General features: G+C 46.5%; 5 protein-coding genes across 5 annotated transcripts; 2 read left to right on the forward strand and 3 right to left on the reverse strand.

The window, feature by feature from the left end:
- Nucleotides 1–2: 2 nt before the first annotated feature.
- Nucleotides 3–3,031, forward strand: PtA15_1A59 (uncharacterized protein; the record flags this gene model as incomplete). Its single annotated transcript, XM_053165643.1, has 10 exons — nt 3–188; nt 287–331; nt 419–808; nt 885–984; nt 1,053–1,121; nt 1,191–1,506; nt 1,593–2,012; nt 2,089–2,283; nt 2,385–2,745; nt 2,831–3,031. 10 exons carry the CDS (start codon nt 3–5, stop codon nt 3,029–3,031), a joined length of 2,283 nt encoding a protein of 760 aa, XP_053016276.1.
- An 803-nt stretch (nt 3,032–3,834) lies between these two features.
- PtA15_1A60 (uncharacterized protein) lies at nt 3,835–4,443 on the reverse strand (the record flags this gene model as incomplete). Its single annotated transcript, XM_053165655.1, has 5 exons — nt 3,835–3,870; nt 3,950–4,038; nt 4,149–4,231; nt 4,301–4,356; nt 4,402–4,443. The coding sequence occupies 5 exons, from the start codon at nt 4,441–4,443 to the stop codon at nt 3,835–3,837; spliced, it is 306 nt and encodes a 101-aa protein (XP_053016277.1).
- Nucleotides 4,444–8,275: 3,832 nt separating this feature from the next.
- On the forward strand, nt 8,276–9,981 carry PtA15_1A61 (uncharacterized protein; the record flags this gene model as incomplete). Its single annotated transcript, XM_053165666.1, has 2 exons — nt 8,276–9,715; nt 9,790–9,981. The coding sequence occupies 2 exons, from the start codon at nt 8,276–8,278 to the stop codon at nt 9,979–9,981; spliced, it is 1,632 nt and encodes a 543-aa protein (XP_053016278.1).
- A 591-nt stretch (nt 9,982–10,572) lies between these two features.
- PtA15_1A62 (uncharacterized protein) lies at nt 10,573–12,480 on the reverse strand (the record flags this gene model as incomplete). Its single annotated transcript, XM_053165677.1, has 11 exons — nt 10,573–10,847; nt 10,937–11,062; nt 11,159–11,190; nt 11,255–11,356; nt 11,428–11,479; nt 11,567–11,648; nt 11,717–11,842; nt 11,921–11,964; nt 12,033–12,095; nt 12,156–12,307; nt 12,440–12,480. The coding sequence occupies 11 exons, from the start codon at nt 12,478–12,480 to the stop codon at nt 10,573–10,575; spliced, it is 1,095 nt and encodes a 364-aa protein (XP_053016279.1).
- A 163-nt stretch (nt 12,481–12,643) lies between these two features.
- Nucleotides 12,644–13,770, reverse strand: PtA15_1A63 (uncharacterized protein; the record flags this gene model as incomplete). Its single annotated transcript, XM_053165688.1, has 6 exons — nt 12,644–12,933; nt 13,018–13,077; nt 13,185–13,277; nt 13,364–13,423; nt 13,543–13,617; nt 13,713–13,770. 6 exons carry the CDS (start codon nt 13,768–13,770, stop codon nt 12,644–12,646), a joined length of 636 nt encoding a protein of 211 aa, XP_053016280.1.
- Between the last annotated feature and the right edge of the window lie 21 nt (nt 13,771–13,791).

Genomic DNA, 13,791 nt, shown 5'->3' on the forward strand with positions numbered 1-13,791 from the left:
GAATGCTTTCTCGCTTTCGCGAATGTAAAGAGGCTAGACTGGAACACCTCTCAATCGATTCAAAGCTCGAAGAGTTGCCAGTCAAGCATGCAGATCGAATTCGTCGCCTCATGGAGCTAACCCGCTCGCTCAAGTCTTCTATGGGACATCAGTGTGATATTGAACTTCCAAAAATTGTGGTTCTAGGGGTGAGTGTGAGATGCCTGTAACCCATACTTAGGATGCTGTCTATAATGGCAATATGGGGCTTACGTGGAAAGCTTCTAACTCCACCTTTCACTTTCAGGGCCCACTTACCAAGCAGAATTCGTTGTTGGAATGTATAACCGGGGTTGAGTTTTCATCTGGTATTCCCCCCTTATGAACATTGAACTTACATATGTTACTTTGCTCTGGATCACTGACACGCCGCGGATAGGTTGAACTCCCTCGGGAGTTTGAACACGACCAAAGAGCCCCCATCGAGTTCCGTTTGATCAATACAATTGAAACCGACTGGGGATGTCGCGTTAAAATAAGGTACGACTATACAAGGCAAAATTACAAACAGATCCCAGAGCATGTGGAAGAGATTACCTTTGGCGAAATGATTAGCGACCCAAAGAAGGTCGAAGGCGCATTACGTGAAGCCCACAGTTATCTGCTGGATAGTGATCGTTGCGTGACGGCCTCTCGAGGTAGCCATCCTGAAACAGCCAGCGGTGGCACCGAAAAATCAATTCAAAGTGGCTGCCCGTTCAGCAAGAATGTCATCTGTTTAGAAATCCGAGGGCGTTCGGTAGTAGATTTGACTTTAGTGACTTTGCCCGTGAGTTTTGTATAGTTTAGAAGGCTCTTGAACGAACTTGGTTGAACTTTACTGAGTTTGTTAAACATGTTGATAGAATTTTACTCGAATTCACTCAAACCGGGCACTTCAAGACTTTGTAGTCTCTGATTACCTCGAGACCAACTGTTGTATTGTATTATTGATCAATGGGTCAGGTACGTCTCGTATCTTTTGCCTAGGAGAAATCTTACGACGAAGTCTGAAACTCAATCCCCTTTGATAGACCGTCCTCAAGTTCATCCAGATTTTGGTTTAGCCCAACAAGTTGATCCCATGGGGAGTCGAATCATAGGTAGGCCTTTGGATTGACTTCAAAAAACAATGCTCAAAACCTAACGAAAAAAATCCTGGTTGACATTAGGTCTTTTCAGCTGCCCAGACGTGGCTGAAGTGGCACATTCAAGTTCGACAGCCAACTTAACAAGGGCTATACAATCTGGATTCAGAGCGCTCCGCTCAGGTTCTGTCACAAAGGGGCCGTCGTATTCCCCTTCGAAACCAGATGCGTCGCTTGCAAGGCAGATAAGCAACAGGTCAATTCGAGGCACGACCACAGCATGGAAGGCGATGAGATGGCAAGACCCATTTTTTTCTGAAGTGAAGTTTGCGTCGACTTTCGATGGCTCAGAACTGGTGATATTCTTCGGAGAGATTTTCTCAGAGTTATTACAACAATCGTATGAACACATCATCTCAAGTTTCCTCAGTCGTCTGGATGATACCCAAAATTCATACCGAGTGTCTTGATTGGAACTGTTTATAGGATACCCAGGTTGCTGGGAATTACCTCTCAAATCTATACACTCCAATCGCCCATGAATATCGCGCCTGCAAAGCCTGGAGATGATATCAGGGATCGTTCTTTCTATCAGGTCTACGCGACTTGTGCCACGGAGATAAATCGTTTCGTGGCTAGAACAATTGCTGGTGAAGAGCTTGGCAGCGAGATTGAGGAGGTGTACGAAGAACTAGGATCCCGGGCCTTTTCCGACCTTCCGCTTTTTGTCCCGGTACCTAGGCGAGAAGATGATCTTCCGGCTTTTAAACAACTTTCAGAACTTGCAGATATGAATCTGTACCCGGAGGCCTACCGGACGACCGACCCACAAAAAATCGACATCCGCTCACGCCGACCAAGGGTCTATTTGAAGGAGGTGCAAGACTATCTGAGACATATGAAAAGGTTAGACCTTACGTTCAAGTGATGTTGTCGGCGCGCTGATTTGCCCAGTTCAACATTCAACCTCTAACGTTCATAGCGTGAACTGCCCAGGATCACCAGGAGCTGTCCATCCTTTCTGCGAAAAAACTCCTCTTATGGACTTGCCGATCCTGAAGTGGAAATCACATGCCCACGATGCACTTTCGCAGGTGTTTCGACTCCTGCAAGGCGCCATCGACCGCATCATCAACCAGCGGTGTACAAGAACTCCCAGTTTCCAACCCAAAATTAGGTGAGTATCCTGCTCAAATACATATTCTTATTATCCCGTTTCATGGAGTATAATCCCGTTACATGGAATAAACACATACGCATGCCTTTGATTTATTCTAGTGAATTCATATATCTACGCCTCAATGATATATTTTCGGAAGCACAAAAAAGCCTCGATACGACACTGGAATTTGAACTGGTTCCTTACACCCAATGTCTACAACAACTATTGACCCTTCGGGCTAGTATATTAGAGACATGCCAACTCTCCTGTCACCTTCTCGACAGAGGAGAGGAAAAAAGAACCCCAGATCTTACAAAAAGAGGGGCTATGCACCAACCAGGTTTGCGGAACGGGTGGATGTCCTTCGAAAGCAGAGGGGCCGCTTCACTTGAGAGGTCCAAGCCAAAACTGAATGGCTGGGAAGTAGAAGTGAACGCTTGCGCAGAGGCGTCGGCTTACCTAGATTTGGCACTGAGGGTAAGTCGGTGCTTCCTACATTAGTTTTTACGTTAGAATAACGACGCTGATAAATGTAAGGATGGGGTACCGAACAAACTGATAGAATTTGTTGGAAATTACGTCGATGACAATTGAGAAGGAGTTACTCGACGAAATGGATACTTGTGATCTAGCAAAATTCTCCCTTTCTACTCCCAGCAATCCTGCCCCACCTTCAGCAGTCTTACATCTAGTAGGCGAAATTCAAAATATCATCCAGGATGAAACAGAAGAGCTACTTTTACTCGATCCTTTCCAGTGTTGACATGCCTTCCTCAGGAGATCGCCCAGGTGATATCGGACTAGGTTAGTAAGCCCTCATCTGAACTATTGTTTGAGGAGAGACCATGTATTTACATAGAGATAAAAGATATTATTGTATATATCCGACCAATGCTGCACTTTGACAATTATCTTTGCTGCATCATATTTTCTGTCCTTGTTTTTGCAATCCTGTGTCTCACATTGTTCTTTCGACTCTATGTCAACTTGCTTTGTCCACCATCTTCAGCCTATGAAAATATGATTATTCTATCTAACAGTTTTTGATCAGACTCCAGTGCTTCACGCTGAAAGGTGCACTTTTCAGAGTTTCCTGTTTGGCGATATGGGCAGCAGCTTGATACTCCGACTCCAGACCAACCATGGTTTGGTTTGTAGGCTTTTCCAGCCACACACATGAGTGTCTATCAATAAAACTTTTGATTGAGAAGATGCTTATTCTCCGCCCGGAATTTTATCCAAAAAAAAATCCTTTGGCTCGATCTCTTTGCCAATGATGAAACTGCTTATACAGAGTCTGTTATCGAGATGTCAGATCCTGAGGAGCATAGAAGAGTCCATCGTATAACCAAGCGGCGGGACAAGCAACTTGATGAGTGGCGCGACCAATGATAGCGGAGCCTTGTTGGTGTCATCGGCCGTCGAGCTTCATCAGATAGGAATAGGCATCATCAAGAGTCATCGGAGCAAAATCGAGCTCATTTGTGTCAAGTTCGGAGCAAAATGCGATTCAAATGAAGTGTGAAATCTGAATAAGGTTTCAGGATCATTTCACTCATTGGAGGCTCAGTTGAAGTTGACCAGCGGATCCAAGCGCAACAACTGGAATGAAATAGTCCATGACACAGCAGTACAAGAGGGTAACTACATGAGTTGGGAGAGATTTAAGAACAGCAGCTACCTGCACTGGTAGCGGCAGCTTCTTTACAGCCGCAGTCAGAGCAGGAACACGCTTTTCCGGCAGCCGCGCAAACGCAGCGGTTGGGGGCCCTGGTGAAGGAGCGCATGAACCATAGAAAGCATGAGCATAGGGAGTTGTACCTTGAGAGAGTAAAGCCAGACGAGACATAGCTAGGACGAGGAAAGGAATGAAAACCTACCCGGTAGGTAAGGCGGACGAGGTGCAACCGCAACCGGTCTCCTTGTTGCAGCTACATTCTTGAAGGTTTCCAGTCGAGCAAGGCTGTGGGTCATTATGCGGAGAGAAAATCAGTGACCAACCAAATTGCAGTCGAGAGAAGGAACTACTCACTTGGCAGCTACAGGCACGTACTTCTCCGTTGTCAAGAGCAACGTCGGGGCAACCACCTGTCAGCGGGAAAGAAACAATGAGGGCATTAGAGGACCGTTAACCAGTGCTCGAGTGATGAGAGAAGAGGACCAACAGGCAGGCATAGTGTTGGGTGCTGGGCAGATTGTTAATGTGAGGATGCTAAAACTTCGAAGGATGTGGGCTGTGGAAGTTCGCAGTTGAGGATGGATGGGGGGAGAGGTTGGGCCTCTTAAATAGACAAACGGACGCAACCTGTTAACTTTAATTCTGGTTGTGCGGCCCAGACTGTCTCCCAAACGGTCGAAGTGAAATCATGAGCCCTTTTCGCCGGCACAAACCCCGCTACAAGGACAACAGGGCACATGGCAACCAACGTGTGTGTATGACGTAAATCCGACTTTGTGAGCTACATAACCGGCGCAACCCGCCGTGGAGCTGGGGATGCTTTTATCAGCTGGCCATTGGAAACTTGTTGGAGCTGCAGTGCCGCACGGAAATAACCCGAAAGTTGTATCCTAATCGATAGTGTTTTGCCACGCGATAGCCATCCGCACTTCCAGGGCGAAAGTCGCGCCCTATCTACAACATGAGTTACTTCATACTTGAACTGGTACCCCCTACTTGCAACAAGTCCCTCGAGGACACAGAGTGGAGGACTTCCCGTCGGCATTTAGAGAGCTCTAGATGCCCCTATAGCTCCTAAATTAAGACATCTACTAAATCAACAATCAGTGCACATGAAAGTCATGAGCTGTGGAGTTAGGAAAACATTTTCCCTTCTACCAAAAATTAAGAGTATGGGTGTGTAAATTGAGATCTGGGAGGCTCCCAGACTCGATGGGAAGTCCTCCAGTGCTTCCATTTTGTTTTTCTACGAACACCCTAAAAGGCTCATTGGAGTTTTCATGCCTTTTCCAAGAATATGTTTCAGAGATTATGTGCAATTTGGCACACCTTTTTCAACACCTCCCTATTAGGGGGCTTACCGGGGTCCTGGGGTACCACGTCGTCTGCAGGGCCCTGATCAGGCAACTTGCTGTTATCTGGGGGTGTTTCGACGTCAATCTGGCCCCCGCGTCATCTGGACCGGATGGATCTTCATCGATTGCTCCGCCGTGTAGATGGTCTCTTCACCCTTCCAGCTTCACCAAACTCAATTTTCAAGTACGCTTTGCTGAGATCACATAAGTTTGAATGATCCTTGACGAGAGCAGGTTTTCTCGGAGTTGCTACAGCGGCTTTTGATTTATTTTTCATTCTATGATTCCTCTGGGATCGTTCGTTTTGAGGGTTTGATTTATTTCCGAATACTTCATTGAGAGGAATCACGTTTTCAAAGTTAACTGTCAGGCTGATGGTAATATTTATTTTTTTCAGGATTTTGACTGGGGTTATGAATTATCTTTGATGGAAGCCAATTTAAAAACCGGTCTCGAGACGCCCAACGCTCTTGCTGACACATTCACGGCCCTTATCAATAGACCCGTTGGAAGCAGGCCGGATATTGATAAAATGCAACTGTTTTCTTATAGACTGCTTCCCATTAAATGAATTTTGCTCGTAGAACATATCAGCTGCCCCTGTGGTCTATACAAGATCTGTCCATACATCAGTTTCTGCTGCGCTACATGAATATTTATTTATCATTTCCAAGCAATACGGAAAGTGCGGCAAGTGTTTGTATTTGTAAACATCATACTTGCGACTAGGTCTCATCGCAGTATATAGCTTGACTTGGACTGGCCCAGACAATTTTGGATGTACCTCAAGTCTATCGGAGTCCAAAACAAAGACTGGCGTCTGCGAATTTGGTACACGCATCTGGGACCTGCCGCCAGGAACACAAAAAGCAGCCGGCCCTGACTTCAGGCCAGGGTCCAGACAGAAGGCTTATGACACGCGAGAGACACGTCCAAGGTGGGAGCCCCGGAGCTCAAAAGGCGCGGTACTTTGATGGTAGGAGGTATCAACCAGCTTCTGTTCTACATCTTTTCCTGCACAAACCCAAGTTTCTTTGTATCGAAACATTTACTCTTCATAACTTTTACATCCCGGCACAGCTGAAGAATCAACGCTCAGCCCAAACACGAAGACCTCAACATGAAGCCGCTATCATGTCAAAGACGAAAAACTAGCCAAACGAAGGGATGCTGCAGATGTTGAGCCTGTTTGTCTTTACTCCAGGAAACCCTCCATCAGACGCTCCCACTTCACAAGTTCAAGTCAACCAAGTCCTCGCGGGTTCAAAAGAAACTCGAAAGAGGTTCATATCCTTTTAAACCATTGCTATCGTTGCAAACCGTTGCTATAAGCGCAAACTTCAATGCGACTGCGTGATTCCAATGACTGGAAACATGCAAAATCGAAAGGATATAAAAAACGCCGAGCCTGCACGAGTTGTACTCCAGGAAACACTCCATCTAAGCGGTCCAAAAGAAACTCAACAGAGGTCAATATACCACCAAACCATTGCGAATAATGCCAGCTATGACGCGACTGCGTGGTTCCAAAGACTGCAAGCAAGAAAACTGACGGGATGCTAAAAATGATCCTGCTTAAGTTTTACTTCAGGAAAACCCCATCTGACGTTCCCACTCCAGCTATGCAGCAGCAGGGCAAAAGGAAACTCCCACTTCCTTATAAACCAAGACCTCGTGAAGCGAATTCTGCACACTGAACCATCTTTCCCTCGTGACCAGTTTCCAACCACCAGTATATGTAAACAATTTTGCTGTTAAGTTAAGCCAGCTGAGCTAGAAAAGCAGCAGTCGATCTTCGGTTAGCCCACCTGCAGACCATGACACTGCCCTTTCTTCTGTCGCTCATCGACCTCTCTCACTCAAAGCAGAGTGACAATAGTTATTGGCTCAGTCTCCCTTCCAAGCAACGTCCACACCTTTTTTCGATGAATAGATACCGATGGTAACGTGTACCGCTGACCAGTTGCCTCGCGTAAGCGTGTCCGCCATCAAGCTATGAATCATTGCTCGTCGCAGTGTGAATGTTCTTTGACTTCAGTACGAATGATGGCAACCTCTTTAGAGTAGCTACCGGGATTTTTGGACCTACCAGGAACAAGGACGCTTTCATGGTCCCGCCCATTCATCCAATCGAGATGGGGCTGTTACTTGAACCTATTGCTGTTTTCCCCGGCAATCTTCAGACTGTCCACACAGATGTGCAAATCCATCGTTATCTTGTCCGTCCCCTCCCAACATTAGGACACAGGAGCTTTGCAAGCCATCGGCTGGTCTTGGGCCATGGGGCGTAACTCAATCCAGTTGGTGATGTATCGAAAGTCCAAAGATGACTCTACATCCTCCGGTTCGCCAGCTCAGGATCTGCCGCTCCCACTCTATCACCAGTGGTCGCAATCATGTCCTTCCCCTATACAAACTGGTAGAAAGACGGAAGCTTACATATCTTCTAGCTCTCGAGCACTAATATCCCTGGCATGTTCGAGCGATCACAATAAGTTTTTTTTTTTTGAAAAATGGTCGACTGTAGTACACACGATCGTCGTAATATGTCGTCAGCCGAAGGGATCTTGAGGGGTGGCTCGAGGGAGCCATTGGCATTGTGTACATACAATCGGTGAGAGGCACTTTGGACCTCACTCTCCTCACTAGGCGAGATTTGCAAGAGGTTCGATCCGCAACTGTTTGTCAATTGGGTGACGGGAAAGAGCTGGAAAGACACAGACTGACTGGGGAATGAAACGCCTTCCGTCGAGCGTGTGTCTCGGCTGGTTCTCGATGGTCAAGGCGGAGATCGACTCGAATCACAAGTCTCACGATGGCACCCGAGTTGTCCGTGTACAGTGCCAGATGCCCATGGCTCTAGACCAGTGGTGTCGCCTTACTCCTCTTGCGTTACTACTGCCTCGATGAAGAAACTCCGCTACATACCGGTGCTCGTTGAATAGTTTGCATCGCTATCGGTTCTGCGGAAACGATGCAACCCGACCCGTGCTACGAGTGGAGACAAGCCGATGGCTCCAGACCATCCCCCCAGGACAATCAGTGCAACCGGGGCAGTCCAGACTCGGCGGGAAGCCAAGGCGCGGAAGCTGGGCAACAACCTCAGCAAGACCGACATGATAACAGTCCAGATAATTGTTCGCGGAAGGATAACATCACCGAATCGCAAGACGAGCAAGAAGCTGACAATGAAGTATTGCGAGAGGAGTTGGTCAATCTCTTGACTTGCCTCAAGCTCATCGACACCTCTTCCACCGCATTGTCTTCTTCTCCAGCGGCTGCCCTGTGGCCGCCTTCTTGTTCTCCCTGCACCGCCCAGGGCCTCGGCTCACACCTTCTCTTCAAACCCATCACTCTCGATTCAGGCTACTCGCTCTGTTCAGCTTGTTATGATGTCTATCCGCACGAGTTACCAGCTACAAATCAGCACCAGCAATGTCGTCAACCCCTGCCAGTCTTGACACTCGATGATAATCGTCACCTGGCTCAGCCAAGTCCGACGGTGAACTTCATCCTGCAAAAGGTCGTTCAAATCCTCCGTACCCTGCCCCCCAAACCAGCCGGTCATGCTTCCATCAGAAGCAACCTACGCGCTGAATTAGAATGCCCGCTCTGCTCACTGGTCTTCGATTCTCCAGTGACAATCTCATGTGGTCACGCTTTCTGCCGCTCATGCTTCCTTCGGGCACGTGACCATGCCGACAACTGTCCTGTCTGCCGACAGCCGTTCCTCATGGGCCCTCAGGCTGTCCCAGGAATTGACCTCTTGATTGACCGGATCATCCAGCAATGTCTCACTTCGGCACACAGACCAGCTTCGCCTGCCACCCTCGAGACCAATCACACAATTCCCTTGATGGTCTGCTCGATTGGATTCCCCGAGGTGCCGATGTTCTTGCAGATCTTCGAGCCCCGTTACAAGCTGATGATCCGAAGAAGTCTGTCGACCGACCGGAAGTTTGGTATCGTCATCCCAGCCTTCGATCATCACCGGCTGTCTAACAACCAATTCAATCACCCTCACTCAGCCGTCATTCGTCCAGCGGCACACCAAGATGGCCAGCCAACTTCACCGGTTCATCCCTTCGGGACAATCCTCGAGATACGAAAGCACGAAACAGCGGTCGATGGAAGAATGCTGATCGAGGCCAGGGGATGTGACCGGTTCAGGATTGAGGGTCTCTTAGGATCGCTGGATGGTTACCTGGTCGCTAAGATTCACGTCTTTGATGATATGCCCATCCAAGAAGGATGGCTGCCACCTCAAGCCAAAGAACAGACACCGGATTGTGATGTGTCTCTCGGCAACCATCTCATCACCTGTCCATCAACCGAAAAATTAATGGACACGTGCAAAGAATTCATCGAAGTGTTGCGATCGGGTAGTTCTCCGTGGATTCTTGAACGTCTTTATGTAAGCCATCCACCTTCCATGAGACTAATGAGCTATTGATCAATATTTTTGGACCCCTGACTGAAAACTAATAGGACACCTTCGGTCCCATGCCGGACCTGCCTACTGAATTCACCTATTGGGTGGCCATGGTCTTGCCGATCTCAGACCAATACAAAGCAACCCTATTACCAATCATCAGCTACCGAAGTCGGCTCAAAATTCTTGTCCGCTGGATCGAAGTCCTCAAATCTCAATGGAACAGTCAAGGATGTCTGATTGTCTGAATTGCTCCAATACCAAGTCTCACAACGTTAAGATCATGGCTCTTTGTCTCTTGCGTTTCTTCTTCCACATTTGGTACATTGTGTTATTCTATTCTTTCTACCAAGCATCCCAAGCATCAATTCCCCCCTGCTATCTGTGATTTTAAAACGCAAAAAAAAATGTGTTTGTTGTGCCGCCGCTCTCAACTCGTTCTGTCTCCTCTTGCTTCTCATAAAGGTCGATAAAATTAGTTTGCTCCCAGGTCATTCGCATTGGAGTCGTCGGGATTCATGGCACAGGCTTTCTCATGAGACTCACAAGACCTCCACAATATCTGTTTATGTTATTTTGATCTTGTACTTGTATTTGAGCTTTGATGTATGTTGTTTAGAGATATTTTCCGCTTGCCTCAATTATAAGGAAGACACGTACTGTTTGTGAACATCAGGGCATCAATCAAAATAGATAAACTGTTACATTGTCCAAGTTACACACCGCGGCATTCAATTGATGACGCACAATTGATGTTGAGTGGAACTGAGATGGGAACTTATCTTCAAAGATTCCGGAGTCAGTCAAGTCTCTTGAATCCAAGAAGGGGGGGAACAGACTCATTGACTATTCAAATAAGCCGTCCACCAGTCCACGAAATCGGCTTGCTGGACGCAGATGCCGAGGCTAACCAGGGCCTGGTTGCTCAAGCGACAGTCTCGCGGCCTCATCGTTTCCCCTTGGGCCGGCTTGGGAGGATCGGGTTGGGGGACCAGGTTCTTGGTCTCGGATTCGCTCAGCTTAAGAAGCTTGGCAAATACTAGGGAGATTGTGTACTTGGTGTATTGTTGCTCGGAGGAGAAATGCAAGATCGGCGGGAGTGGGTCTTTGTATTCTACAGAATCAAGTTTCAAAGTAAGCACATTCGTTGCTTGAAAACAAGCAGGACAGTATGTTTTAAAAAGTAACCTCAACAGAACTCACCAGCTATTGCTACCAATACTTTGGCCACGTCGTCAACAAGAGTAGGGAACCGAGTCGCCCAATCGTCCATTAACACTTTCTGACCCTTTGCAGCCTTGTTGACCCCATCGAGCAGGACATTGATAGCTTTAATTTTCGTGGTAATCCAAATCAAGCACGGAAGAAAATTGTAAAGGTTAGCGGTTATATTTGGGCTTTGGTAAAACTTCAAAGATGAGGTACCTGACTCGTTGTTGCCTTCAGCTTTCCCGTATCTAAAGTCCCAGCCAATGTGAGCTTCTCTAAGTCACAAGAAAGAGGGGGACGGGGCAACTCAACAACACAGGGACACGGAGGGACACCGCGTTGCCCTTTTTGGTCACCGTCCTAAGCAATGCCTGTTCGCCTGCCAGCTTGGTCTTGCCGTATAAATTTGTTGGACTGACTCATGACAAAGTATCTCATTAGCTCATTGGATCATCCGTTGGTCGAGAGCTTGAGGAAGGGTTTACTTGGGAGTTGCTTCGACATCGTATCCACCCGGGGGAGCATTACCATCAAAAACTGTTTTTATTACGATTGATGGTGCGCATTTAGGTTTCATTCACATCCCTCCCTTTTTTGGAGATTTGTTGATACATGTTTACGTACCATAGTCTGTGCAGATGTAGATCAATTTGAAGCCAACTTGGTTGGATAGCTCGGCCAGATGCTCGGTGACTCTGACGTTCAACTGGAAAGGGTTCGGGATCAGGCCAACGAATATACCTAATGATCATAGTTATATGCTGCCGATCCAACCTTTTGAGTTCCTTCCGGGTCTCTCTCAGCCACGTCCGGTCGTCTTTCAGCCGCACAGTGTATCATGACATCCGGCTTGAGATCATGTACCAGGGTTGAGACCAGTTGTTCATCGCGAAGATCGACCTAGATCTCATTCGAAGCAGCTGTTCTCGGCTGTCTGTAATCCAAACATGCCCTAGATGTGTCTTGTTCTGCGCATACCTTTTGTAATCCTGGTCCCGATCGAGTGAAGGAGAGTGAGGTGACTGGAGTCATAGTACTGGCAATTAAGATCTTTTTTTCAACATCAAAATGTTTGACTGTTCCTGCTTACCTTGATGATGAGGCTCGTCCCCTTTGTGTCTGAATAGATCAACGACGGCCCGTCCGAGTAACCCTGTATTCGTTGCATCAGTCATATGTTTATGGAGGAAGAGAATCCATAGATGGGACTGACCCGATCCACCACTGATAAGGATTTTCATTTGGTCTACCCTTTCGATTTGGTTGAAGAAACCGGAGTTTGCGATTCTGCTCTCGCTGGATGTGATCCAGTCTCCGATCGGGTGGAATACAGACGTTACATAACCCGCCCCGGTCAACTCACCCCTAGTCCGTCGCTTCGGAGGGCATCAATGGTAGCGCTAGGGCGCCATGATGATGTTCATGGTGTACATATCACCAGATATTCTTTAATCATGGATCAGGGTGGAGCCCCAAATGTCGCGGAGCACGTTATACTTTATGTGAAATTTGCAACAGGAGAATTCGGAGTCGTTCATCTGCTTGGATTTCCCTCCAAGTTACAACGCTCTAAAACATATACTGACGGATCTTGGCTATTCCAGGTCATGTGGGATTTGGATAAAAAAACCAGAAGTTTTTTGGATGGAAAGACAAGCAGATTCAACAAATAGAAACCACAGGAGGCGATATCATTGATCTTCATGGGAGACGGTGGCTATTGATTATATTGATTAGTGCTCTAAAACATTCCTGTCGATGAATGTGCCGTATTAATCTTTTCAAACTCTGATAGTCAAGAAGTCCCATTCCTTCAGATGCCATCGCTAACTTGGCGCGAACAGCTGCCTCAATCCATTGCAGATGATATCCAGTGAAATACCCCAGGTTGTTGATAAATGACCTTTCTGATTTGATGACTTCTTCAATGCAATCTTTGTGCATCAATTTCATGAAATTAATCGAGGCAGCTTCCTGGGATAAGTCGTCACCTGCGAAGGAGGGGTTTCAAAGTAAGACTTCAGCCACGATTTACAAGTCATGTGCTGGATTTTGGTCTTACCGATAAAACTGACCTGGGTTAAACGACCCAACTGGCCTATGAGGTGTTTCTTTTTCACTTTTCTCAGCTTGACCTGGTCATTTGGTATTCAGGTTGTTTTTTGATCAAAAGATTGAATCAAAATTCAGTTCCGAAACATTTTCGTATGTCCGAAGAAAATTCACAAAATGTAAAACTCACTGATAATTTTTTTATCAATCAAAGAGAGGGACTTAGAAATCTCGTCTAATTGTGCGTCGAGTTCCTTATTTGAATGCGTTTTGTCATGTACAGCTTCAAGAATCCATCAACCAACACATCCGGAGCTCAATATTTGAATTTAAAATTGAATCACTCTGCTTGGTAAAATGTCTACTTACCGTCCTGATATTCATGGATCTTAGTATCAAGTGCTTCTCGTGCTCGGAAGATTGCCCAATCTTATTATGATGGTTTGTCAATTAGTTTTTCAAGTAGAAATCCAGATTTAAAACTCAGCCCAAACAATCCTGCTTGCAGTGCTTTTCAAAGAAACCAGATGATGCTTGTCATTACTCACCTTCATGCGACACAATACGACCACCCCTTAGTATTCCTTGTTCATCGCGAGAAGGTGTGCCTTTGTAGAGTTGCGCTTCAAGAAGAAAAAATTAAGAATTATGTTTAATACTAACATGAGCACCAGTGGCATTGAAAACAATTAGATTGAGTTGAGCCAGTTCTACTTACTTAGGTGTTGATACAGTCCGTTGAAAAATTGATCTTGTTTTGCCTTTTCAATGGACATTTCTATTATTATTATTATTAT

Source organism: Puccinia triticina, chromosome 1A (assembly GCF_026914185.1).
Source record: "Puccinia triticina chromosome 1A, complete sequence".
In the NCBI taxonomy this organism is placed as follows: domain Eukaryota; kingdom Fungi; phylum Basidiomycota; class Pucciniomycetes; order Pucciniales; family Pucciniaceae; genus Puccinia; species Puccinia triticina.